The 26,529-nt window shown below is 44.4% G+C and overlaps 1 protein-coding gene across 1 annotated transcript in view; it reads right to left on the reverse strand.

Annotated features, from left to right (window-relative positions):
- Positions 1–709: 709 nt before the first annotated feature.
- shank2b (SH3 and multiple ankyrin repeat domains 2b) overlaps positions 710–26,529 on the reverse strand; it is a 227,999-nt gene continuing 202,179 nt past the window's right edge. Inside the window, exons 20-23 of the mRNA XM_069664439.1 lie at positions 24,903–25,015; positions 23,843–23,948; positions 20,360–22,847; positions 710–6,352 (exon numbers count right to left, since the gene is read on the reverse strand). Coding sequence (XP_069520540.1) covers positions 5,827–6,352; positions 20,360–22,847; positions 23,843–23,948; positions 24,903–25,015 — 3,233 coding nt within the window. The 3' untranslated portion in view covers positions 710–5,826. The remainder of the gene's footprint in view (positions 6,353–20,359; positions 22,848–23,842; positions 23,949–24,902; positions 25,016–26,529) is intronic.

The raw sequence follows: 26,529 nt of genomic DNA on the forward strand, positions 1-26,529 counted from the left end.
AAATTAATCAATTGAGAAAAGCAAAGCAAAGAAAGAAACAGTTACTCAGATGTTGGACGATGATAAAGGGTGGAGTAGTGTTTCAAAGGGGGGGTGGAGGTGGGTTAGTGAGCCATGCCTGTTCTAAACACGGCCTGGTGAAGCTCCACGCCACGTGATGCTTTTAAAGATTCTTCTACATCTACTCAGATCTACAACAGAGAAAACTGTTAGTGACCGACGGCCACCGCTAATCTTTTAGGTGGATTTATGTAAGTATACATATATATAGGTTTATATTTCCTACCAAGATGGCCTGCAGATATATCTTCTTTTTTTTTTAATTTACAGGTTTTTGCTTTTTTTTATACACACACTCGAGATCGAGGGATTTCAGGAGATGAGAGTCAGGCAGTTGGTGGTCGTCAGAAAATACCTGTACGGTGGCCGAAAAGGGTGATTAGCTGAAACGTCGTGAAAGATTTAAATGAGAAGAAACGAGCTGCAAATTCAAAAACACAAACAGAAGTCCAAAACAAACTCAACAAACCACACAAAGCCAGAGAACAAATACAAAAGGGAAACGCACCATATTCAGTCATCGCAGTGTGGAAGTGCTCCAGGCCTGTAGGCGGGGCTAAGTGGAACAGCTTGGAACAGGACTGACTCACTGACTACTGTAAAAAAAAACTCCACACGTTTGCCTGTTATCTGCTGAAACTTCCTGAAACTAATGGTTAACGATAGATAGAAAGGAAACGCAGCTGCTGTTTGCAAGTTAGCTCAGTTAGCTGTGCTGCTAGCGGCACTTTTAGTTCTGAGGGGCAGTTTCTAAACCTTTAACGAGCTCTGGAACTTTAAAATGCCTTCGGGTGCCGGTTTAGCTCAGTGGTCAAATCGGCAGTCCATGTTCACAGGCTGTGGTCCTCAATGCTGCGGCCGCAGGTTCGACTCCCACCCTTTGCCGCGTGTCATCCCCCACTCTCTCCTCCCCAGTTTCTTTAACAGAAATTATTGTCTTAAGAAATATGTTTCACCAAAAGTCAGTTCCACTTAGCGCCCCCTACAGGCCTGGAGCACTTCCATTGTGATGACTGGACATGTGGCTTTCTTCTGTGTTTTTGATCTGGCATCATTCACGTATCTGCAGCACATTTGTTCTGACTTTCCGCAGCGTCTTTCCCCTGTTGAATTTGTGTTTTTAAATTTGCTTCTTGTTCTCCTCATTAAAATCTTTTTGGCAGCCGTTTGTCCTTGTCAGCAACCATATACCTGGGTTTCACTTGATTGGCCAAAATATCTTATACTGCAGTAGTATCTACTTTAGGCAACACTTCATTAAAACACTGACAAGTGAACGCATCATGATATGTAACTTTAAAATGGGAAAATAAAACACAACCAAGGAGATTCAATCAGAATAAATATTGCTTCTTACATAACCCAGGAGTCTAATAATAATCACTTTTTTTTATCTATATAGTATTTCTGTTTTTTTGGCAATCCACGCGTCAGTGTTTTGTTCAGATAACCTCTATAAAATTTCATAGAACTCTATACAAATCTTTAAAAATACTGTGCTTTTCGACCCCACGTCCGACATGTCGCTGTTTGTTTTAAAATATGGAACAGGATTATAGCAGCATTGTCCCGTGCAGGCCTCCATACGGCTAAATGTTCACAGAACACAGAGCTTGTGTATGTTTCATTTTGTCTCCTCGAAAGCTGCACCTAAACATGAAGCCGCGGAGTGTGATATGAAACCAAATAAAGGTGTTTTAAATCTTCCAGACGTAGGGTTACTGTCGAGCACATATCAACCACACGTGCGGTGTGCTCTGATAGAATCTACTTTGAGATAAAACACGAGCTGTACGAGCGACAGTGGTGCAGGAGGTGGAGGAGGGGGACTGTGAGCTATTTAAGGCATCCTCTGCAGGATGATGGGGGGGATGAAACCACTGCTTTGGTCCTCAGGTCAGCTCTGGCAACTATAGATCCTCCTTCATAGCATTTTTACTCTAAACCTCTTAATAGAGCTATACATATAATCAAATAGACATTTTTATCCTGTTAAACACTCTTATATACACATGTCAACACATACTGTACTTCTACTTCTGACCAGCCTGTAATCATTGCTAGCAAACACATACACATTTCCAGCTTTATAAATGCTGATTCTGTTTAAAATTGGACCCTTATAAATAAAGTTTAAACGCCTCCTGCGGGAGCTGCAGCACACACTCGATTATGTCCCGTTTAGTTAAGCCTGCAACAGATCAGAAATGGTTTCTATCCCTTTCTAATCTCACACAGGCCTCACGCTGATGAACATCTGCCGGCTTTGTCAACTTATTCTCTGCTTATTTTTTTGCACAGTGGTTAGAGGGCAGGACAAGGCATGAGGACTTACGTGACTCACGTAATTCAACATAAAACCCTGAAGCCACGGATTCTCCATCTGCTCTATAAGCCAACAGTTCTGTGAGATCTCATGTCATCTGGCTCAAGTCTACAAAAGTACATAAATAAGAAAAGATCTTGTTTCTCTTCAAACAGTGACTCTGAAGCTGCTCCTGTGTCTGCAGCGGCTTTGCTAACGCGCTTCAGCGTCTCTAGCCTTCTTTAAGATAGAAAACACACTGCTGAAGGCTGAGTCCACCTAAAACAAGTCTTTCTTTCAAATCACAGAACCGTACAGCTCCACTCAGCTGCTGCAGTTTGGGACTCTGTTCATTTTGGATCTGGCTGAATTTGAGCTCCAGTTAGCTTAATGCTAACAAATTTCTTTTGGAGTCTGTAATCACCCCGCTCTTGTTCATAACAAAGAACAATGTACAAAATGTTCAGGTAGTCATTTAGCTAAATAGAAAATATGTAATTTCTCTGGTCAAACTTGAGTTTTTACACCTTAAATATCAACTTGTGAGTCATAGCTCTTCACAATCAGGTTGCTAAAAAAAGGGCTGCAGTAGGATCTGACTCAGGAGCTAAATTCAATAAAATGCTATTGATGAGCCTCACATGGTTTGACATTTCGAGAAATGCTTATCAATTTTCTTCAAGACAGTTTAATTAGAAGTTCAATACCACCTTCATGTCAACATGGAGCCAGGAGACGATTAGCTTAGCATAAAGACGGAACTCAGAGAAAACAGTTAGTCCAGATCTGTCCAATGAGACTAACCCTGCGTTCATGTGGTGCCGGAATGATCGGGAAACTACTTCTTCAACTGTAAGGCAGATTTCTTGTACCCTGGGATCTAGGACCCTTGGAACATAGGAATCTAAGGACACATGACCTTGGAGACCCTGGGAACATAGGACCCAGTGAACATAGAAACCCTGGACCTAGGACCCTGGATCATAGGACTCTGAGAACATGGGACCCTGGGATCATAGAACCCTGAGGGCATTGGGAACATATGATCCTAAGAACTCTTGTAACATAGGGCCCTGGGAACACAGGACTGTGCGATTATAGGACCCAAAGGTCCTTGGGAACATCAGACTATGGGGAAACAGGACCATGAGGACCTTGGGAACATAGAACCCGGAGATCATAGAACCCTGAGGACACTGGAAACAAAGGATCCTAGGGTCACTGCAGACTAAGGACCCGTGGAACATAGGAACCTGAGGACCCTGGACACCCTGTGCACATAAGACCCCGGGGAACATAGGACCCAGAGAACATAGGACACAGAGTCTTCTGGTAACAGAGGGTCCTGGTAAAAATGGGAATGTAGGACCCTGGGATCATAGGACCCTGAGGACTCTGGGAACGGAATAGTGTCAATAAATTGAACTCAAAACAGGGACAAATGTGACCCTTAGCTGTGAATGTCCCCCCTGGGATCAATAAAGGATTAGCTTATCTATTTTTTTAGCTTAATCCTCTGGGGACAGTGATCGTCTAGTGAAAGAGAAGTCATTCAATTGCAGTTGAGAATTTTCAGTTTGGACAAGCAGTGGAACGACCTGAGAGACTTGTGGACTATGGCACTCTGTAAACAGACGATTTTTCACACAAGGGAACTGCCTTAGTTCCTGCGTCACACAGAGTATCGTGTGTCTAATACTTGTTATTGTCAGGTCATATTAGGTCATCTTGTTCACCTCTTATATCCCAATCTACTTTCGCCTGACAACAACAAAGCTTTTGGCTGTGCGTTTGCATTCCTCCATGTCTCCTCACAAACTGTTTCCTGCATACAACCAAAACAAAAGCTGAGGCTCAGGAAACCAAACGGTTCGGACACAAAATAAAAACGTGTCCCTCGCCTGCAGATTCTCTAGATTCAGATTATAGTGAGTCTTAAAGGGTCTGGACATCATACATTTGTGTTAAACTTTGCAGAGAGCCTAGCTCACTGCTTCCTGTCTTTATGTAAAGCAAGTCATCTCTTGGCTCGAACATGAGAGGATCAATCTTCTCGTTACTCTCAGCAAAAAGCCAAAATGTCAAACTGTTCGTCTGAACATGCCATTCAATTCTCTCTCTAAAAAAACATCAAATTCTACCACACACATACAGAGTGTTTGATACATTAGCAATACTGTGGGGCCGTATTAACACCAAGTGTCGACCTGCTAATGGTGAAGTGGAGGGAGGTTTGACGGAATGAGAAAAGTAAAGTACAAAAGTAAAGAACAGCTCTAGTTTCTCTTTACTGTGGCCGATGTAGCAGATCCATGGAAATAGCTAAACTGGCCTTCATATTTTGGGTCAACCATTGAAACACACGCTCACACACACGCACACACAAACACAATCATAACACACTGCACAAGAAGGAAAAGCCAAGAGGGACAAGTTGGCCCTATGCAGACAAGAAGCTGTTTGTCTGTCCGTCTTGTTCCTCGTGTCGTCGCCTTGCTTTCCTTGTATGAAGAGGTGGAAACCAGGTGAGTGGCGAGGGGCCCCGGGGCCCCCTGCTACAGCAGAGCTCCTCCCCTGGTGACCACCTCTCTCCATGCTTTGCTCTCTCTCTGGAGAAGAAGGCCATCGCAGTATCGGTGTGTACACATGCGTAGGGTGTGTATGTGTGTGAAGATAGTGTATAATCATGTTTAATCTTTGTGCATAAAGTGTGTGTGTGTGTGTGTGTGTGTGTGTGTGTGTGTGTGTGTGTGCATGGTCATGAGATATGGTTTAATATTTCTTTAAACATGTCATCTAATGTTCTTATTTTGACACAAACAGGTGAAAGCAAAAAAAATGGAGTCTATCGCAAATTTTTCTCTACAACCTTAGATGCACCCAGAAATATAACTCCGGTAGGACTCTAGTGAAGAAATATTATTCTCTGAACAAACTCTAGCAAAGATAGAAAAGGAGCAACGACCAGCTCAGCTGGTTCTTCATGCACCCACAACGGGTGTATGGAAAAAGTCTTAGTATTCCAAAGCAGTTGGGTGAGCACGAGTCTTTACGTGAAAGAAACTTCTAGACGAGTATTTTTATTCCAGTGTTTGAGTTCAAACTATTCCAGAGTTTTTGTTTCAGTCCTTCGTACTTGCCTCCTCTGCTTTTGCTCTCCTTGATGTGACATAGCAGCTATTCTCCTTTCTCTCTCCCCCTGCCTTCCTGCCCGACATCCCATGATCCCCTGGTGCTCAGGGCGGTGGGGAGGAGGAAGAGGGCAGACAAGACCGGAGCACTGAATGAGGGCGACGGAGGACAAGAGAGGACAAAAACAGCAAGAGGCAGCTTTAGCTTGGACAAGAACTTCTACCCAGTTCAACGATTTGAGATAATGTCTGATGAAGAGTAAAAGTGATCGGTAACACCTCCCTCTCCTCGGCCCTGACTCCACATGTCTCCACCTGCCTCCTTGGGGCTTATCTGTCCTGCAGCAGCTTGAGGGCCCTCTCGATGTTCATGCGGTGGCCCACCCTCGTCACGCCCAGATCTATCAGGTCCTCTTTCTGCAGCGACGGCAGGTGAGCGCCCTCGATCTCATTGTCCAGGAAGGCGTCCCTGTGCTCCCCCAGGTTGAGGCTCTCCAACCAGTCGGCCACATCATGTTTGTTCCACAACTCCATGGGTTTGGAGGCGAACGGTTTCCCCGAGGCTGCCACTGCCTGCATCAGCGTGAGCGGCGACGGGGAGCGTGAGCTCCCACTGCCGCCGCACGAGGAGCTCAGGCTGTAGCCGCCACCGCTGCCCATGGGTGGGGTGGGCAGGCCGAAGACGTCGGTGAGGGTGGGCGAGACGGAGGGCGGCAGTGAGGAGCACGGGGTGAGGGAGGAGGCGGAGTCTGGTGGGCTGCAGGGGTGCGTCTGTGATGGGAGGCTGCTGGGAGGGGTGGAGGTGAGGGCAGCAGCGGCGGCGTTGTTCCGCATTCCTGAGTCTTCTGTGGGAGGCCTGAGAGGGACGAAAGACAACAACGATCAGATCAATTTAAACCTCTGAGGATCTTAAAGCTCTCCATACACAAACTGCTTTCCAGTGGATTCTACATAAAGTTTGTTATCGATTTTATATCTTAAATATAAATGTTTATAATCAATTCATCACTTGGAGAAACTTAAACCTGCATTGATCAACCCTCTTTGGCCTCTTGGGCAGCACAGCCTGCTGTAAACACAACACTAACATATTATCTTAAGACATTAGCATCAAATGTGTTAGCAAATAGCTGACTGGTGTTTGTGCCCCCAAGTCTGATACTCCGCCTCCTTTTTGTTCTGATTTGGTCTCCTCCAGCTCCTGAGAGAAATGTCTGTCTTTCTAGCTGCTGAGCAGGTCGTTTACACGGCACATCAGAGCGGGGAGACTGGAGCAGACACAAATGCAGGTCTTTAACTAAAATTATGAACTGAAGTGTTAAGTTGTCCTTACTTTCTACTCATTTTTCCATCTTCAAGGCAACGAAAAGCACACACAAAAGATGTCAAAAATACGTGGCAAGTCCCTGAATAGAAAAGATCAATGTTTAGCCGTGTTTAGTGTTTCGAGTTTTCCCCCATAAGCAGTTTGATGCACCATGACCAGCAAACTGTCCTGAACCGAACCAGCAGCTGTCTGGAAGGTAGGATCAAAGTAATGTAAAGGGAATGATGTGTGTAAATGGGCTAAAGGGTGAACTGGAGGCATGATGGAAGAATAAACCTGAAACTACAGGTTTTCATCAGGTCATTGCTGTGGAGATTGAATGATGTAACGCTGCTACATGAACAGTAGAGGGCACCGTAGGAAAAACTTTGTTCATATGCAGACATTTTAAAGACAGTAGCCTTATATATTCAGATATTTACTCTGTTAGCAGTCTTATAGTACTTTGATTAACAAAATCTGTCTCTTTTACATTAATTACATAAAATCTTCACATAAAAGCACAAGTTGGGATTCAGCTAAATGGATCCATCCACAACAAAAAGTTAGGAGCAGGGTTCCCTCTCTTTTTAAGAAATCATTTTCCAGGAGTTTCTTTGACAATACAGGACGGCACTTGCTCACAAACGGTCATATAATTACTGGTAGGCCTCGTACTGACACATTTAAGCCCAGTTTTATTCCTCATTTTTAATGATGCAGGGTTCATGATGAAGTGTCTCCTTTTACACTGCCAGTTCAGGGCGGGATTATTACTCCTCTGTTATGTTCCGTCTTCTGTGTAAAACGCACGGAGGCGGAATGGCGGGGCGAAGTCGTTCATTACGCCTACATCTATCCAAGTTACACCTGAAAGAACACAGCAACATATTGAAAACAAAAGTGTCATACTTTTCTTTCGTCTTTCAGTTGGTTAGAAAGCGTCTCAGGCAGCAATCTCACATCGCTCGCAGGACTCGATTGTGAATGTGACGGCTGTGGGAGCCGAGACCGGAGCTGAGGCAGCGAACTTGTGCTACCGGCTGGCTGACGTCAGGATATGTCATCAAGTCATTTTCAGTCAAACGATCGAGTGTTTTAGTTGCACGCTAACGGAAATTAGCATCGCGATAAATTAACTTTACGAAGAATCTATTTTACTTCACATGTTTAACATAAAACGACTGTGCTCATACTTACAGGGATATAACTATTAGCTACTATTAGCTATTACTACTGCACATTCACCAGGTACAGCAACCTCAAAGGGTCAAAACTCAGAAACACAATGGATTTAAAAATACAGCCACCACTAGGAGGAGACGTTGTGTGCCAGGAGAGGGCATACCTGTGAGACCTCACAGCTTATCCTACCAACAGTCAAAATAGAAAATGCTGATGACTATTTTATTCTAAACAAACTAAAGTGCTTTAATTTGGATGAAAGAATCAAGGATCCGTGCAGAATGTGTGGCTGATTAATTAAAAAGTATTTTCCATCTTACTGTGAATAAAGGAAATATTTGATTACATTCAGAGGACCTGATGAGCACAGCTGCAGACAGAGCGAGTGCACATCTCCTGCTTCATAAAAAGAAGGTGCATGCTGAGCGTTCTGCAGGGAGGCCGCAGCTTCAGTCCACCCACCGCCTGCTGATGGAGGGCTGTGTGCAGCTACATGTGGAGGAGAGGTTAGCCACTCACACCTTTTTATAGCCTTCACAGTAATAATTGATGTTGATCTCATCAGCTAGGAGATATTCTTTTTCTTTCATCTAAATAAAAAGGCTTCATACTGATTATTTTAGCATCGTACAATCAGCCTAAATCCACCTTTTGATCTACTTAATAATAGTCGCTTTGTTTTGCACCTTCAATAGTATTTGTTTCAAAAGAGTTAAGTCATTTAATTATTTAATGTTTGAACATTATGAACACATGCATATTAACTGTGCACTGCCACTTTAACTTGTTATTTTTATGGTCTATGTTTCTTTTTCTTTATAAATATGTTTTATAGAAATCCTTCTTTAGTTGATATGTTTTCAATTTAGAGACGAGAGCAACCTGAGGTTTATCATCTAGAATATTTTACATTTTTCTTTTTGTCAGAGCAACATGACAAAAGCAAACCAACCACACAGCACATACACAGCACCTTACAGACGTATGCACACCACGCTGCAGAGTAACAACCTGGAATTAAAGCAGACATCTGTAGGATTCACAATTTAACCAGATTACTAATTAGTTAGTGGTGTCACAGCAGAGCGCTCAAAGCTTTTCATACCTCTGACACAAAGGCGTGAGAAACACACGTGTCCTTTTATCTGGAAACTTACTGGACATTTGCCGCCCAGTATAAAAGGCGCTGGACCATACTAAACTAAGGATGCAACGATTACTCGACATTGTCGGCAATATTAGTTGCCAACACGTCATCGCGTGTTCTTCATGCTGTACGCGGACATAACATCGTTTTCCGGAGCAGAGTCTCTGAGGGGTGAGCCGTCTCACATCCTCACGATCTCTGCTGAGAGTTGTTTGTGCTAAACAGTGAACGGGAAGCGACAGGAAACAAAACACAGCAAAATGTCGATGCAACACCATCGCGTCCTAAAACTTGTAAGGTCTGGGAGCATTTCAGCCTCAGCGCTGCAGAGAAAAGGATCGCCTGCAGGATACCGTGGAGCATCTGAAGAGAAGGCACGATGGAGCTGTGATGCAGACTCACACAGATAAGACAGCAGCTGTTTGAGGAAAAAAAGTAACACCATACATTTCTGAGGCTTTTTCAATGGTTACATCTGTACCTGTAAATAAGATGGCTCACCTCATTGTATGGACACACCTTTTAATCATGTAAATGTCATCCCTCATGCACGCTGTGAAAAGTGAAAAACCATCCACCTCATGTAAACGAACCCATCTGTAACATAATTATATAAATAGTATTTCTTCTTCGGCATCTTTTGCACTGTTCATCACTGCACTGCACTGTTTAGTTTAATATCTAATGTTTAATGCACACAGAGAGTGAAGTTAAATTCCTTGTATGTTTACAAACCCGGCCAACAAAGCTGATTCGGATTCTGAACCAGGAAGCAATAAACTTTGATCTGCAAGCCGCGAACAGAAAGTGGGAACGTTCTGAGAGATGCACTCATACTTCTTGGAATTCGGCCTTTTCATGGGATTCATGCAAACAATCAGAAAAGTCTAGAATAACTTCAGACTTACCAAAGACAAAAACAACAAGACAGAAAGACGTCACACCACAGCACCACTGAATCCTGTGTGTAGTTGTGCGTATTCGTGAGTAACACATCACCCTCCTGTTACCTGCTGCCCCAGAAAGAGAGTGATGGATGTGATGATATCTGCAGCAGAGACACACCAGGACACCCCCCATCAACACACACACACACACACACACACACCAATCCATGCAGAAAGATCACACCTTCCCTCAACTTCCCCGCAGGATCCTGTTCCCTGTTGATCTCTATAAAGTGATTAAATTAGCAACAAGAACAAGAGAAACAGGACGAATGTGACCTCCACACTAAGACGTTCGAGGTGTAGCCTAGATATTTCTCTTGCCTACTTGTAACATATGGAACAGCCCGAGGGGAAGTGAAGGGGACAAGAGGGGGGTCCTTCTGCCAAAATGGAACTGGGCCATTGTTAAAGTGCTTCCTGCACCGAGAAGGGCTCCGAGCTTTATGAATAAACTTACAGTTTTCACTTTTCAACAGCGGCTTCTCCACAGGAAGTCACGATGGATGGATGAGATGGAGACAGAGCACAACGTTAGACATGTGATGAGGGAACCAAACACACACATGGCATAGAAGAGCAGATGTGAAGGCATGTGAAGAACATTTTAAGGCTGCAAACACTTTTTAACTTTCTTTCTTTCAGCTCTCATGGATGTAAGAAATACTAATGCAAAGGTTGGTCTAATCTTATGCTAACAAGTTCATGCATGCAGAAACAGCTGTGACATCGCTCTCTTCAAAGCCACCAGACCGCATTGAGAAAAACAGTGATTTGCAGAATGCAGGAGTTGCACGTCTCCTGCTGCCTTGATTGGTTTGTTTTTTGTGTTAATGTAACAAAAACCAAAAATGTATCCAAATAAAACACAAAAGTCACACAAACAGAGAAACTAACAAAACATCTGAGGCAGTGTCAGAGCAACAATTCATTCCTCTGAAATATAAAAGTGCTGTTTTTGTGAATGACGTCTGGTGGCTTTGAAGAACGGGATGTGACGGCTGTTTCTGGCGTGCCATTCATTCAGAACTGTGCTGTTATTTTTGGAGAGAACATATCAGCTCAGTTAGCTAACCTGCTCTCTGTCTCAGGATTTTGTAGTTTTTTAACTTTGCTCTGAAGCGTTTGGGACAGGCCCACATCTCTTATTCTTTGTCTTGTTAGAAGCCTTTGTGTCGTCCTGGATCCTCTGCAGCAGCTCTTCTAAATATAAACTTTAAACACTAAAATCAGCTGCTCAACAAAATCTGTACTGAAGGCTGTAAGAGAGGCAAACTCTACAGTTAAAATGTATATTATCAAATTAGCTTTGAATAACTTTTTCCAACATTTATTTGAATTTTTGGACGTTTCCTCCTGTATTTGACTCTTTTATTCTCACCACTTTAAGCTAACCTCCCTGTACGAGAGGTGCTATAGAAATAAGTCTTCTTCCACTGCTGTCGTCCTGCACCAGCATGTTTCCCGCTCCACATTTTCATTAGACTCCTACGTCACATGAGACAGAACAGACCAACGAGCTCCGGCTGTGATTCAAAAAGCAGCACAGACACTTAAAAATACTTAACCTGAGATCAGTCGAGTGTTTCTCTAATTGCTATCCTGCTTTTCTATCATCTATTAATCACTTTTTGTTACAGGAGTGAAGCTGATGTGAAAAGTATGTAATTGGCTATTAGACTAATTAGCACAGCGCCTCGTTTAGCTTCTCTGACCTTATTACCATTTCTTGCAGCGAGCCGGAGTCACACATAACAAAAGAGGACGAAGCTGCGCTGATGTGAGTTTCTCTCATGCAGAAAACAGTCAAACTAATTATTTGTGTGTTGATGTTTTTTTCTTTATTAGCATAGAAATGGGATAAAAAGCCTTAATGATGTCCGCACAGGGCTGGGAGTAAGTCAGTCATCATTTCTTCAGTGACATGTTGCACCTTTAAAGCGGCGGTTTGCACTATAAGCTGAATAAAGAAACAGTCAGTGATGAAAACCAAAAAAGAAACAATACTTGAGAGTCTGTGTAAAAAAAGACACACTCCTGTCCTCTCGTTTAGGTTCATTTCACAACTGAAGCAAACGTGTTGCTTCCACCGTTTTCTGCATTGATGATAAAACCTTTGGCTTTTGGAAGGATGTGACGTATCTGCGCGTTCGCGAGTACCTCCGCCGAGAGCTCGTTCTGCGCCACTACAGTCAACAGTGTGCAACACGAGACAACGCAGTCTGTGAAATGGACCCACAACAACACCAACACAAACTACACACAAGAATAAAAACAAAAATAAGTTTTATCTAGTGAAGCCCGTCTGACCAAACAGGAAGTGACCGACGTCAGGAGGAAAACTAGAGTCAACATCGGCAGGGCATGCGCATCATGGAGACCTTTGATTGCTTTTGGGGATCAAAACAGACCCACAACTTATTGTTGTCATAGAAACAAAACCCGCGTGGACAGTACTGTGAGCACGGCTGATTTAATGAGACACAAACAAGACAGAAGTGATAATAAACAGTTCATACTACAGCTTTCATTTACTGTTGATGCACGGAGATATGAGGTCGGGTCGGTGGGGTTCCTTTGACTTTCTGAGTCGGAAATCTGACCTCAGGGGGCGTTCCAGTTGAAATTCGACTGGGAACTCGGAAATTCCGACTTCCGAGTACAAATGGGACGCACCATAACTGTTTATTACCACTTCTGTCTTATTTGTGTCTCATTAAATCAGCCGTACTCACAGTACTGCCCAACTTCTATCTGTGGACATGTTGTGGACCTATTTGTTCTGTAGTTGACTTGTTTCACTGGAACCATAGACTGTACTGGAACGCGGTCAACTCCGGTGTGACGTAATTCCCAGTTCCGAATTCCGACTTCCGAGGTAAATGGAAGGCACCATCAGCTTCGTGTGTCTTCGGCAAAAACCCCGGATGCTCGTTCATGCGTGCGAGTGTCCATGCGAGCGCGAACAAGAAGGTTGACTGCAGTTCCCTCAACAGGAATGAGGATTTTCTGAAAGTTACATATCGCACCTTTTAAGACGACTCCATTAGTTCTGTGCTCAGAGCCCGGCACCCGGCAGAGTCATCTAAATGTAGCCTACAGCTAGCTGCACGGCTAATGCCAGGTAGCTAACAGAAGCTACACTCAGCAGCGGTTAGCAAAGCTTTCTGTCAATCTGAAGACATCTCTCAACACTGTGCGACACTCCGCTCCGTTACACAGTCTGATAATTAATAAATCCACCATCTCGTGTCCCTCTCTCTCCGGTCAATAATAAACCTGTTACACAGAGCGCCCCCTACAGGCCCGGACCACTTCTGTTTTGTCGACTGAATGAGAAGCGTTTTTCTTTTGCTTGTGTTTTCTGGGTTTGTGAGTTTTGACTTTGCATCATTTCTGTGTTTGCAGCGTGTTTGATGTTACGCCGTTTGTTTGGCCTTTTTGCAGCATGTTTTTTTCATTTGCAGCACGATTCTGTCGTTGTGTTGAATTTGCAGCCTGTTTCCTCTCATGGAAACCATTTGGGCTGTTGCAGCATGATTGCCCTCGTCAGCCACCTTACAGGGCTGTACCTCAAAATATAACTTACATGGTAATCTAACAATCTAACAATCTAACAATCTAATAATCTAATAATCTAATAATCTAACAATCTAACAATCTAACAATCTAATAATCTAACAATCTAACAATCTAATAATCTAATAATCTAATAATCTAACAATCTAATAATCTAATAATCTAACAATCTAACAATCTAACAATCTAACAATCTAATAATCTAACAATCTAACAATCTAACAATCTAATAATCTAACAATCTAACAATCTAACAATCTAATAATCTAATAATCTAACAATCTAACAATCTAACAATCTAATAATCTAATAATCTAATAATCTAACAATCTAACAATCTAACAATCTAATAATCTAACAATCTAACAATCTAATAATCTAATAATCTAATAATCTAACAATCTAATAATCTAATAATCTAACAATCTAACAATCTAATAATCTAACAATCTAACAATCTAACAATCTAACAATCTAATAATCTAACAATCTAACAATCTAACAATCTAACAATCTAACAATCTAATAATCTAACAATCTAACAATCTAATAATCTAACAATCTAACAATCTAACAATCTAATAATCTAATAATCTAACAATCTAACAATCTAACAATCTAACAATCTAATAATCTAACAATCTAACAATCTAACAATCTAACAATCTAATAATCTAACAATCTAACAATCTAATAATCTAATAATCTAACAATCTAATAATCTAACAATCTAACAATCTAACAATCTAACAATCTAACAATCTAATAATCTAATAATCTAACAATCTAATAATCTAACAATCTAATAATCTAATAATCTAACAATCTAACAATCTAACAATCTAATAATCTAACAATCTAACAATCTAACAATCTAATAATCTAACAATCTAACAATCTAACAATCTAATAATCCACTTTTGCAGTCAAAGTTTTTTTAATTCAAGCAGAAAAGAGAAACTAAACAAGTCAGCACAAAGAGCTTTTAACATGCATCTACGAGCTGTAGAAGTTACAGACAAAAACCAACAGTACAGAGGCATGCTGCAAATGTACAACACACACACACACACACACACACACACACACACACACACACATTAGTAAGGTCAGCACGTGACCTTCATATCCGCGCTGGCACCGTGCTCGCTCTCCGTCAGCTGAGCAGGTTGGAAGCAAAGCGATGCAGCGATGTTGATATGCGAGGTCGTCGCCTTCTGCACGCCCACACATCGCATGACTCCCTGCTCCTCCGACACACACACACCAGCTCACGCATTCATCAGCATGCATGCACACGCTGCTTTTATTTATAGAAAACACACACACACACACACACACACACACACACACACACACACACACAGACTGACTCGGCTGGGTTACATAACGGCGACCTACTAAAGCAGCGCGGCACGTGACCTGCGTGAGATGATGTTGAACTCTGCTGAGGGTTAGTCCTGCCACACACACACACACACACACACACACACACACGCACACACACGCACACACAAACCCCTCCCCCGACTCAGACTGACATCACTGCAGGCCTCAAGGCTGCTCTCATCAGCCAGTTTCTAGGCAACCCTTTCGTCCACAGGCACAACCAACGCACATTTAATCTGGGAGGCTAAGAGACAGGGATGAAAAAATAAAATAAGACCGAAAAAAAAGCCACAAATGTCCAAACAGAGAAAATCTGATGTTGATTCCAACAGAGTGAGGAATGAAAAACAAAAGAGGAAGAGCACGAGGGAGCAGAGGATGGAGGGAGAGAGAGGAAGAGAGGAGAGCATGTGTGAATCTAGGCCATCTTCTGCGCCTCTCTGTTGCCATCTGTTTGACGGGCTCAGAAGCAGGACCACCTTTCCCCTCCGCAGGCCGCTTCACTCGACGACGTGCACTCGCTCTCTCTCTCTCTCTGCTGCTGCCTACAACCTGATCTGCTGCTCTGATACCTCTCAACAAGACAGTGCAAACCCCCCCCACTGAGCACAGGGCAGGTTGCACCAAACGGTGTCACCTGAAAACCTCAAACAACCCTGAAAAATTCTGGATAAAAGACTCTTTCTCGAAATTTGTGTCTTACTGTCGGTACAAGATTTTAAACGGTCCCAACTCCATTACACCTCTCTCTTAATTTAAACTCGGAGAAATCTAAAAAAAATTCAAGAAGAACATCTTTAGAAAGATTTTGTTCTGCATCCTTTGGGCAGTCAGTTTGAGCCACGACTCCACCGACCAGTCGACATTAAGAGCTGCGGTTCTCTCTGCAGCTCAGACAAGTCCTGTTCCCGAGCAGCAGAGTGGAGGAGGAACGGCGAGAGGAGACGTCACTAACACTAACACTACAGTCATTGAACTTTCCATCAGCGTGAATATCTGCTTCAGACCGACACGAGAAGCTGTTCTGCTGCAGACTGAGCCCACCTGAGGGCTCCAACACGCCAAGGACACCTGAGGGCTCCAACACGCCAAGGACACCTGAGGGCTCCAACACGCCAAGGACACCTGAGGGCTCCAACACGCCAAGCCCACCTGAAGGCTCCAACATGCCAAGGACACAAGGGAAAGGTGTGTGGCGGGTAGAGGAAGGGGCGGGGCTTCAATACTGCGGCTTTAAGCTAACTCATGGCAACATTTATGTTTAATATTGCACATGGTCCCTTTAGAAATAATATATACAAATAAATACGATAAGATAGAACCAGATAGAAAGATGATAGCTCCAAAAATACACAACAAATTAGATAAATGGAAAAAAACAACTCAAATATAAGTGAAAATATAAAATATAAAGTAATACATTCATAATCTGAGACCTGGTCCACCACGTGTGTGTTTAAAGGCATTATAAAGAGTACTGCAGGACGAGCATGTCAGGCTGCAAACCTTCAGTGTTCATCGTTCACACATCGTTTCAGGTAAGCCTTATTATCCACAGAGGACAACAGGCCGCTCATTCAAATTCTGGATAAATAAGTACATGTTAAGAATCTGTGTTTTTCAAAAGCTGATGAGGGAGAGGCTGCGAGCTGAGCTGTTGCTGAGCGTTATTTAAGGTAAGGATCCCGTCAGTGTTCACCATGCATGAGGTCTTTACCGAGAGCCAAACCATACGCAACCGTCTCCTCCTCTCCAAAACACTGACCAGGTCATTAAATCCCGCTTGGACAAACTGAACTCATAACCACCAAGTCTGACGACCAGCTAACCTCTAAGGTTCATTACTACAGCAGCTCCCTCCTGGCAGGCCTTCCTGCACGCACATTCAAACCTCTGCAGATGATCCAGAACGCAGCAGCGCGACTGGTCTTCAATCAACCCAAAACGACTCATATCCCTCCACGGCTCGTATCCCTCCACGGCTCGTATCCCTCCACTGTTCATATCTCTCCACTGGCTCCCAGTCGTCGCTCTCATCAAATTCAAACCCTGTCGCTCGCTTACAAAGCAGCAACAAAAACGTCTCCTGCCTACCTGAACGCCCTCATCCAGGTGTACACTCCGTCCCGCCCACTACGCTCTGACAATGAAAGGCGCTTGATACTCCCATCACAACAGGGCCCTCAGTCTCTAACTAGACTCTTCTCCTCTGTCGCCCCCCGGTGGTGGAACGAGCTACCAAACTCCATTTGGTCCGCAGAGTCCCTTTGACCTTTAAGAAGAAGCTACAGACCCAGCTCTTTATGACCTCTGACCTTAATGAGAGAACGTGATCTCTGCTAAATTAAATTGTAACATTGTAAAACCGGTAAAAAGACATAAACATGACATCTAGGGCTTCACTTAACGATTATTATCATCGTTGATGAATCATTGATGACATTTTTTCAGGACAAACTGAACAATGTTAGATTCTGTAGATTCTATAATGCTGCACGATATTGGAAAAAACTGACTTGTGGTAACTTTTTGTTCTGTGATAAATACAGGTAATTATACCTGATGAACACGGTTTTATGGACATATGAACTATAAACAATCATACTTGTTATTTTTTCTTCTAACAAAACAAAACCCTCTTTAACACTCTTGGTTCAGAGACTCTGACACCCACATGAAAAAGTAGGGAGCGTTCAGGTGCAGCGACATGTTTCTTTTTGGGCTGCAGTTGTGTTACTTATACAGTGTGTCATCAAGCGTTTCATATCATTTCTCACGGTGTTCAAATGTATGTGTGATCAGCGTGATCAGTTCGGTGACAGTAACTTTTTGAAATGAAAGCTCATTGTCTCCTGCTTCCTGTCGGCACACGCAACCTCACGCCGTGCGTGCGCTGCAGGTGAAGCCGTTAAAAGTAAACCCTTAAACACTGAACACAAAAGGCCACACGTTCGCTCTGTGAACGGTCCATTTATGTAGCCAAAGCGATAACCAGCACGGGGACGAGGTGCCGCTGACAACAGGAATACACTCACTTATAAGCCACTTAGCGTAACGGAGCGTCTGCTCACTCGTCCCGTCGACGTGATCTGTGACGGCAGCAGCGTCGCGTGCTTGTTTACGGTCTGCAGGCAGGTGACGCACAGCCTGCAGCTCAGCGGTCGGTTCACGCTGTGCTCTGATGAAGAGCTGCACTCATGAGACATCAGACGGACTCTTTCTTCAGATCAGTGATGGAAAACAAGAAATGAGTTTTCGTTTTGCTCCGAACAACAATAAAGTAGCAGCTTCAGTTCATTTGCTTCACTATCGCACGACCTGCCATGTGACTGTTGCACACGCGCACATTGTGATTGTTAAACGATATTTTTTTCTTCGAAGATTTTTCTTCACATCCGTTTCTTGCCAAACTAACAGACTCAAAGAAAAGAAGCAAATCGTCACATTTAAAAAACTTTAACGAGCAAATGTTTGACGTTTTTGCTTGAAAAATGAAACAATTATTCAATAATCATAATCGTTCCTGATTAATTTTCTTTTGATTGACTAATCGGGGAATCACTGCAGCTCTAATGACAACTTAATTTCCTGAAACCCGGCATGGCAGTGGAAGACATGAATGAGCATATGAAGGTGAAAACGGGGCTTTGCTGTGACATGAAAGCAGGCGATGGAACCTACCTGTGAAGATGGCAGACACAGAGGATGATGAAGAAGGAAGAGATGAAGGAACGACAGGAGACTGGAGGAAAATGAAGATGAAGATGGAGAGGCGTGAGCTGAAAATGAAATGAGTACAAGGTGTAAAGGTCAACAGACATGACTTTGAACAGCGGGGGAAGACAATGAGGATAACATGATAGTATGAGGCGTGAAGCATGAAGGAGGGAACACGAGCAGCTGAGGGCATCCGGCTGTAATCAGCACAGAGGGACGTCACTGTGTGGATCTAACTGTATTTATTAGAGAGGAAGAAAGGAACGCCCAGAGGAATCAACTCTTCCCTCTGCTCTCTACACCTCTCTGATGAGCGATGGGGCCATTCATACAAAATGCATGTGAGCAGTGAATTATTGATTGTGCTTTTTATTTCCCTCTCATACAGGAGAGATGTGAGTTTAAAAAACCATGAGCTGAGCAGGTTCAGGTGCAGGGTCCATCAAACCATTGTCCCAGTTACTGAAAATGTGACTCCTGAATGTCCTGGACTGTCGGAAACATGGCTCCGCAGGACATCAATGTTGCTTTACCAAATGCATCATCCCTTAATGCTACCTATCAGCAGGTAAACAGCTTTCACTCTCATATTTAATGTACATAGTTATTGCTTTGCGAGGCCCTCAATTTGTCCTTCCATTAAGGTTAACCTTCAGTCGATACATTTTTGATGACATGAGATGATGAGCTGAATGATTTCTACACGTGCTACGTTATCGACAGATTGTTCAACTCTTCAGAGAAACGTTTCCATCGGATCTTCCTGTTTAGAGCCGATATGGTCGATGATCCGTGGATCCTCACTACACTACAGACAGACTGCTGCCACAATAAGCTCCTTTCAATTCTTCTCTCTGCTTCCACTGCAAAATGTTGTGACCAGAACTTCATTTGTGCTTTCAAAGGGAGTCACAAAGCTGTGTCCAGATTCCCACTGACCACCAAATAATCAGAAAGCAGCCTTCTGAGTACCTCTGCAGAGTCGTAGCAAAACGGCCGCCATGTTGGTAACCGGCTAATATCAATATCTGTATCCGTCTCGAAAGACCATTTTAGTGGGGCTCTTGTACAGACACCTATGTCAAAACCTGGGCTCATCATCTGTATCTGACAACCTGCAAAGCTACAGACTGCTAGCCACACACAACAAATAAAGGGTGTGAAGAAACTTGGGTTGGCTACGCCTCCAATAAGATGCCCACATGACATACAAGCACACCCCTGCATTCATACTTCACACACAACTCAATCAGCCAAGTTAAAATGCTCCTATCATTGGGTTGTACAATGTGCAAAGCTATAATAAGCAAGACACAATTAACCACCAGAGATAAAAAGTGAATGGCCAGATATTTCAAAGAGTACGTAACAAAATGTTTTGCTGCGTCTTAATTGAACTGACCCTGACGTTACTATTTCAAATGTATAAGAATGTCTTACAACTCTTCCAAAGGTATAAAATAAACATAAAAACATACAGCCCTTCCCGTTCAGCCCTTACACACAGTGAATGTAACAGTGCTGAAACACCTTTAAAGAAGAAATATCGAGAAGGAGTAAAATAAGAAACCATGAGCCCTTCAGGACACATACCTTGTTCCGAAGCCCCCCCTGGTCCCGGTGGGGGAGTCGAGGCTTTCTCCTGGCTTGGCTGGCCTGTCGCGATTCATTTGCTGCAGAATGGAGCTCAGCTCTGTGATAACGGTGTTCTTGGAGTCAGGTGTTGATGGGGGGCTGCGCAGCTCCGGGGGCTGATCGCCCCACAACTTGGATGTCCTTTGAGTTGGAGTCCTAGGAGGTTCAGAAGATGAAGGGGGAGGGGGAGGAGCCTGAGGCGGCGTCCCATAGGACTCTGGAGGCTCCTCAATGAGAGCATCATGATAAAGCGATGTTCTGTTGATGACGGACTTGCCCTTTGGTTTGGGTGGCACAGGGGGCCGATCAACCAGGAAAGCGTGCCCATCTGCGGTGGCATAGAGGCTCTCCAGTGCGCTGTCGCAGAAGCCTCCCTCTGATGACAGGGTGGAGATGCTGGAAACGGTGCTGGTGGTCTCCATGTGCTGAGGATCCCCGCTACTGCGGCTGTCTACCTCTTCGATTCCCGAGTCGCCCACCCCTGACTCTGCATCAGGTGGAGGAGCAGGATATGAGGGGGGCATGTTGTTTGCCACCCGTTTGTGTTGATCAGTGACAGGAGGTGGGGCGTGAGCATGGTATGGGGGCAGTGGAGGTCCTCCGTTCCGTCTCTGCTGCTGAATCATCTCTGCAATGGCACTAGCCTGGTCATCAGGAATGTCAATACTGTTGGCAAACTCCAGTGGTGGGGGGAGGGGTTCTGAGAATTCAAAATCCTCATCGATGTCAACAGATGCCAGAGGAGGAGGGGGGATGCGGAATGGCAGCTTCACTGGTTCATCAATTGACTCACCCAAAGGAATGCTCCTCCTCCGTGACGAGGGTGGCTGGGGATTCGACAGTGCTGGAGCTTTGAGAGGATCCGGTTGGTTGGGGTCCTTCAGCTCAGATGGCCGGTTGCTGTCCTGCCCCTCCACCTCCTGGTTGTTCACCTTGTTATTTGCGTCAGTGTGGACCATCAACAGCCCGGCTGTCTTAGGCTGTGATGTATCTGCCACATCCGCAGGAGCGCTTTTCCTCTCCTCAGCTACCTGATGCTGACGTTCTTCCCTTGCACCATCAGACTCATACTTCTGCTCCGTCAACTGCCTCCGCAAGCCGCCTCGGCCAGGTCGCCCCATTGTTGCAGTGGAGATTGCAGCAAAACTTGTCTCAATCCCAGAGCGTAGTTTGGTGTCAATAAACAGCGGTTGGTTGAGGTCTGGTTTGTGGCTTGACTGAATTGGGAGGGACTGGGCTTCATGCTTGGGGGTTTGTTGAACCTGAGGAGGATTTTGTGTCTGATTCTGAGGATGGTTTTGTTGCTCCTTCATGGCCCGGTCACGAGCTGCCAGAGCCAGAGCCAGTGGAGAGTTAGGGTCCAAGGGCTTGCCGGTGACAGGATGGAGGTAGGTCCCGTTGGCCCTGTAGTGGCTCTTAGGAGGAGTGGATGGGAGACTAACAGGACTGTCCAGGTTTTGACATTGGCCTGTTCTGGTGTTTAGAGGCTCTCGCACCACTGTGGGTTCAGGAGTGTTGAAATCGGTCATGTTACCACTCCCGCCCCCAACAGGACGACCTAGCTGCGCCGCAGGAGGGGGAGCCAATATCCTTCGAAGCCGCTCGTCGCTACTGAACATGCCTTCATCGATGGACTTTGACTGGCGAAGTCGAGGGGTCGGTGTGGGACTACTGAAGTCATCGTCCCCGATGTCTATTGACTGGAAGGCAATTGAGTGTTTTTTTGCCTCTAGCCTCTTTTCTCTGTCCCGGACTGCCCCGGCAATAGCTGCAGCAAAGGGATTGTTAAGAGAAAGAGGGTCGTCAGGACGCAGACCTCCGCTTCCCCCAACAGTGGGTGTGAGAGGTGGATGTTCAGGGGTAGTGGGCTCGATCTCCATACTGCTACCCTGGCTGCTCTTGCCACTACTGCTGGTGGAGGGCTCCTTGACGATGATGGTGGGGATGGGGATGGATGAGCATGTTCGTTCTATGGGCGTGGTAGGCATGGAAACTGGGCCTGAGGGGCTTGATGGCATTCGACATGTTTTCTCAGGACTGTCCTCAACATTGGACTGCTTCACTAGCATGCCCTTTCTCCGAGCTGGTTTCGCTGGAACATACAGAGTCTTATTGCCTACCTCGGAGTAAGGGTTCTCTGGAACTGGTGTGCGCCCTCTGATGCGTGTGCTCTCAAACTGCTCCGAGCTCTGACGGAAATAGCCGCGCCTTAGCGTACCAACGTCCCGGCTAATGGTCGTCACTGCATTAGGTGAGTTCTGGGTGAAGCTGGGTCGCGTGGTGCCATAGTTCTTTGATGTAGGACCAGAGTTGTAGCCAGGTGGTGAAGGTGGTGAAATGGCAGGGGGAGGGGGGATGTCCTCTGAGGTGTCTGGCATAGAGAGGCTGCGGGAGAACTTAAGCAGGGGAGGTGTAAGGTATCCCTGTTTGTCATCCTCTCCTGAACCTGTGAGAAATGGATCAGAAAGAAAAATTATGTGAGGACCTGAGGGAGACATCCCTATTTTTTATTTCCAGAAGAAACGCTCCATTATAGACGTAAGTTATACCATTAAACCATTATTTATCGGCGCCGTGGGTTCCAAAAAGAGACCAATTAAAGAAGAAAAATAGCCGACTATAAGGTGTATGCAGCAAAATGGGAATTCAATGGCAACTGCATTTGAACAATTACCCAACAACCTCAATTAAAATACTGAATGCAGACACAACAGAAATAAAGATTTCTATCGAAGCATTAAGGCAGGATTAGAATCTATTCAGAAAACTAGACATGCAGACGTTTTGGGAGCCGAGAGGGGGTCAGGTAGAATGACCTCAATTAGATGACTAAAAAGGGTTTGCATCTTCTGCGTATGAAGAGGTGAATGGTGGAACATTCAGATAGCAGCTAGGGGATTCTTCTTACCAGGGAAAGTTTGCAGAAGATGCTTGTTTAGTTCAGTTACGTCCTCACAATTATCCGTACATGTTTTAATCTGTAAATCTTGGGGGAGAAAGTGCCTCGCTCTGTGACACTACAGTATTCAGTTCTCAGAAGATAGCACTCTCTTGTGATATATTTTCCCACAAACACGAGCATGCTAAAAGTGCCTTCATTGCACTTATGAAGAGAACACGCACTCTTTTTCTGTTATAATAATGAAGGTGTTGCAAATCAAAAGAGCTGTGAGCAACATTAGCCTGCATTACGTCCCTCTAGTTCTGCAGTCGGGGTGAAGTTTCAGCATAAGCTTAACGACCTCCAATATTATCGCCTGAAAGCACACTTTGCTGACTGCATCGTTCTAATTTATCTATAATTAGCTTTAATATTGCTTCAGCACAGAGCCAGTCCTCAGAGCATAAATAGAATATGACGACAAGCTAAAAGCACAATTAACGCTGACACACACACACACACACACACACACACACACACACACACTGAGCGCATCATACCTATGGACTTCTGCTTCTTCATCGTGCCCTTCTCAGGTATTCCCAGGAAGGCTCCGGGCACTGTGGGTGGCACCACTGCGACTCCCTGGCGGTCATGATACATGGACTGCAAACCAGAGAGTTGTTAATGATGTACCCATAAATACTCATTACTCCATTAGCTCTCTGCTGGCTGTGGAGGCCAACACTAACAGCGATTAGTTTTAGCTATCATTTTTACAAACTGTAAACTAGTGTGAGACACATTCTTCCATGAGGGACTTCATTTGTGGAGGCAGCCAGAACAAACTTATCTAAACAGATTAAAGTTAAGAAACAATCATAAGCAAGAAAGACCAAAACAAAACACAGAGTATAATCGAAGTGATGAATAATGTCGTTTTAAACGAGTTAATCTCTGTAAACAGATTTATCCGTAGGAACGCAGAATCGGGAGGCAAGGGAAAGGATTGCTCAAAAAGATGCTTGTTTCCGCGATGGGGACTCATGGTGTGTTGGTACATGGGTCATTTGTGGTGTTTAATTCTGAAAAACTTTGTTCAACTTTCTAACTAGTTTTTCCAACTTAAGGGGGCATTCACATCAACTTTCCCAGTCAGAAACTTATTGTTCCAATTATTCCAACATTAGATGAATGCAGCGGTATTGTCCACTTGTGTTTGCTAGTGGTTCATGGTTTCCTACGGGTCGACGAGGCCATTCTGGAACCAACTGGCAGTTATCTGATGACTGTTTAGCTTTAAACAGATATCTGCATAGGTGTGCAGATAATGATTCAGTGATAAAGATTGTCTCTCCAATCCAACTCCATTCTTGCGTCTCGCGTTGCTTGTTCGACTGTAAACAATGACCAGCACAGAGCAGTCGTGGTCTCGGTACTACCCTGCTCATCCAAACATGGCCACACTGGAAGCTCCAAACAATTGTGGCTACCTCAAGAGGCTGTATCACCTGAGCCAGTGAGTGATGGGTTTTCAGATTGTAGTTAATTACATGCCAATGATTTAAATGTAGGTTCCATCTCTTTCAATTTCAGGTGCGTTTAGCTTCGTTCACTTACATTCATATCCGTTGGCGTCACTAAACAGCGACTGGACGGGCGAGGTTTGATTGTGGCAATCTTCATATCGACAGGTGAGGCCTTCTGGGCGTGCGTCATCTCTTCAACTTTATCTGCAAAACAAACCGAGCCGTAATTTATGAGCAACAAAAACAACGAGCGCGGGACTTAACTTGCAAAGCCTAAGTAAGGATCTCATGGGCCAAACGCAAGCTAATCATTCACAGTGACGCCTCCCTGTGTTTCCACACTGAGTTGCAGATGAAACTAAAACAGAAAAAAAAACATTTAAACACATTTTTTTTGGGGGGGGGGACGGAAGGACTCTGATGAAATGTGTTGGGTGTGTCCAGCCTTGAAAGCCGTGCAAGCTCTTTCCAAACAGCCGACTCAGCAGCATCATCCAGCTCTCAGGGTCGTCCCTTCGTTAAAGGTGAAATGAGCGATGAATGTGAAGTCTGTCAGGTTTGCCGTTAGCTTTGTCACGTTGACTTTTTGAGCCTGCAACGTGAGAAAGGTGTAAACGGCAAATTTGGCAGAACTGAAACTTAACCCCTGGTGTGTGATGATGCCATCAGATAGAGGCCACCTGAATACTTCTGCTCAGAGAAGCTACATGCTAGCTCTAAACTAGCCTCGCACTGCACCGCCTGTCTGGCTAGCTCTGTCTGGGATGTAAAAAAGCTTCCATGCATTTGGGGGAGTGATTACTTAGAGTGACTTGGAAAACAATCCTCTTCTTCTGCGCATCTACACACAGAGGAGAGGAGTGGGGGAGGGGGAGAGGTGGGGAGAGGAAAGGGGGAGGAAAGGAGCGTCAATGACCTCAAGAGCTAAAACACAAACACACACAGAACAAAACAGAAAGAATGCACATTTCCTCTCTCTCCGATCCGTCTCCTCGTTGGTTTGCAGCTACAGCACATCCAACAACATGCAACACAGTTGCCCTGGAAACCAATCTGTGAGTGAAACATTTCCTGGAATAAACCTTCCCCTCCTCGCTCTCTCTCTCTCTCTCTCTCTCTCACACACACACACACACACACACACACACACACATACACGCACACACACACACACACACACACACACGTACAGTGACACACACAGGCCTGCATCACAGGAGGAAAAAAAGAAGGCACACATGAAAAACAGAAATACGACAGCAAAGCTTTTTAGGTCAGGTAGAGAGAACAAACATTGACTTACAGCTACTGTGTTTGGTTTTGTTTGCACACACACACACACACACACACACACACACACACACACACACACACACATGCAGGTAAAATCATCTGTGATTTCTCATTAATCTGTTCCTGACTTCTGTTTCCAAACTCTGCTGTCTTGTTGCTGTAAGAGTGAGTAGTACACGCTGCACGTTGACCTGGGTTATTTAGCGATAGCTAACATGAATTCATCCAAACTGAAGTCACATTGTGAGAACTTTTCACACAGTCAGTGGCTGCGTCTACTTTACCACAGTCTGTGACTAAAGCCCTGATAACAGAGTAAGAGTTATAACAGTATTCTGTATTGATGTGTTATTTTTTACATTTTATTTTGCAGCCGAGGAATTCAAGGACTTTTTTTTTTGTCTTTGAACTTTTTCTTATTACTC

The sequence above is a fragment of the Semicossyphus pulcher genome, unplaced genomic scaffold (genome assembly GCF_022749685.1).
Source record: "Semicossyphus pulcher isolate SPU_LCO1_2020_fin unplaced genomic scaffold, fSemPul1.0.p SCAF_1, whole genome shotgun sequence".
Classification (NCBI taxonomy): domain Eukaryota; kingdom Metazoa; phylum Chordata; class Actinopteri; order Labriformes; family Labridae; genus Semicossyphus; species Semicossyphus pulcher.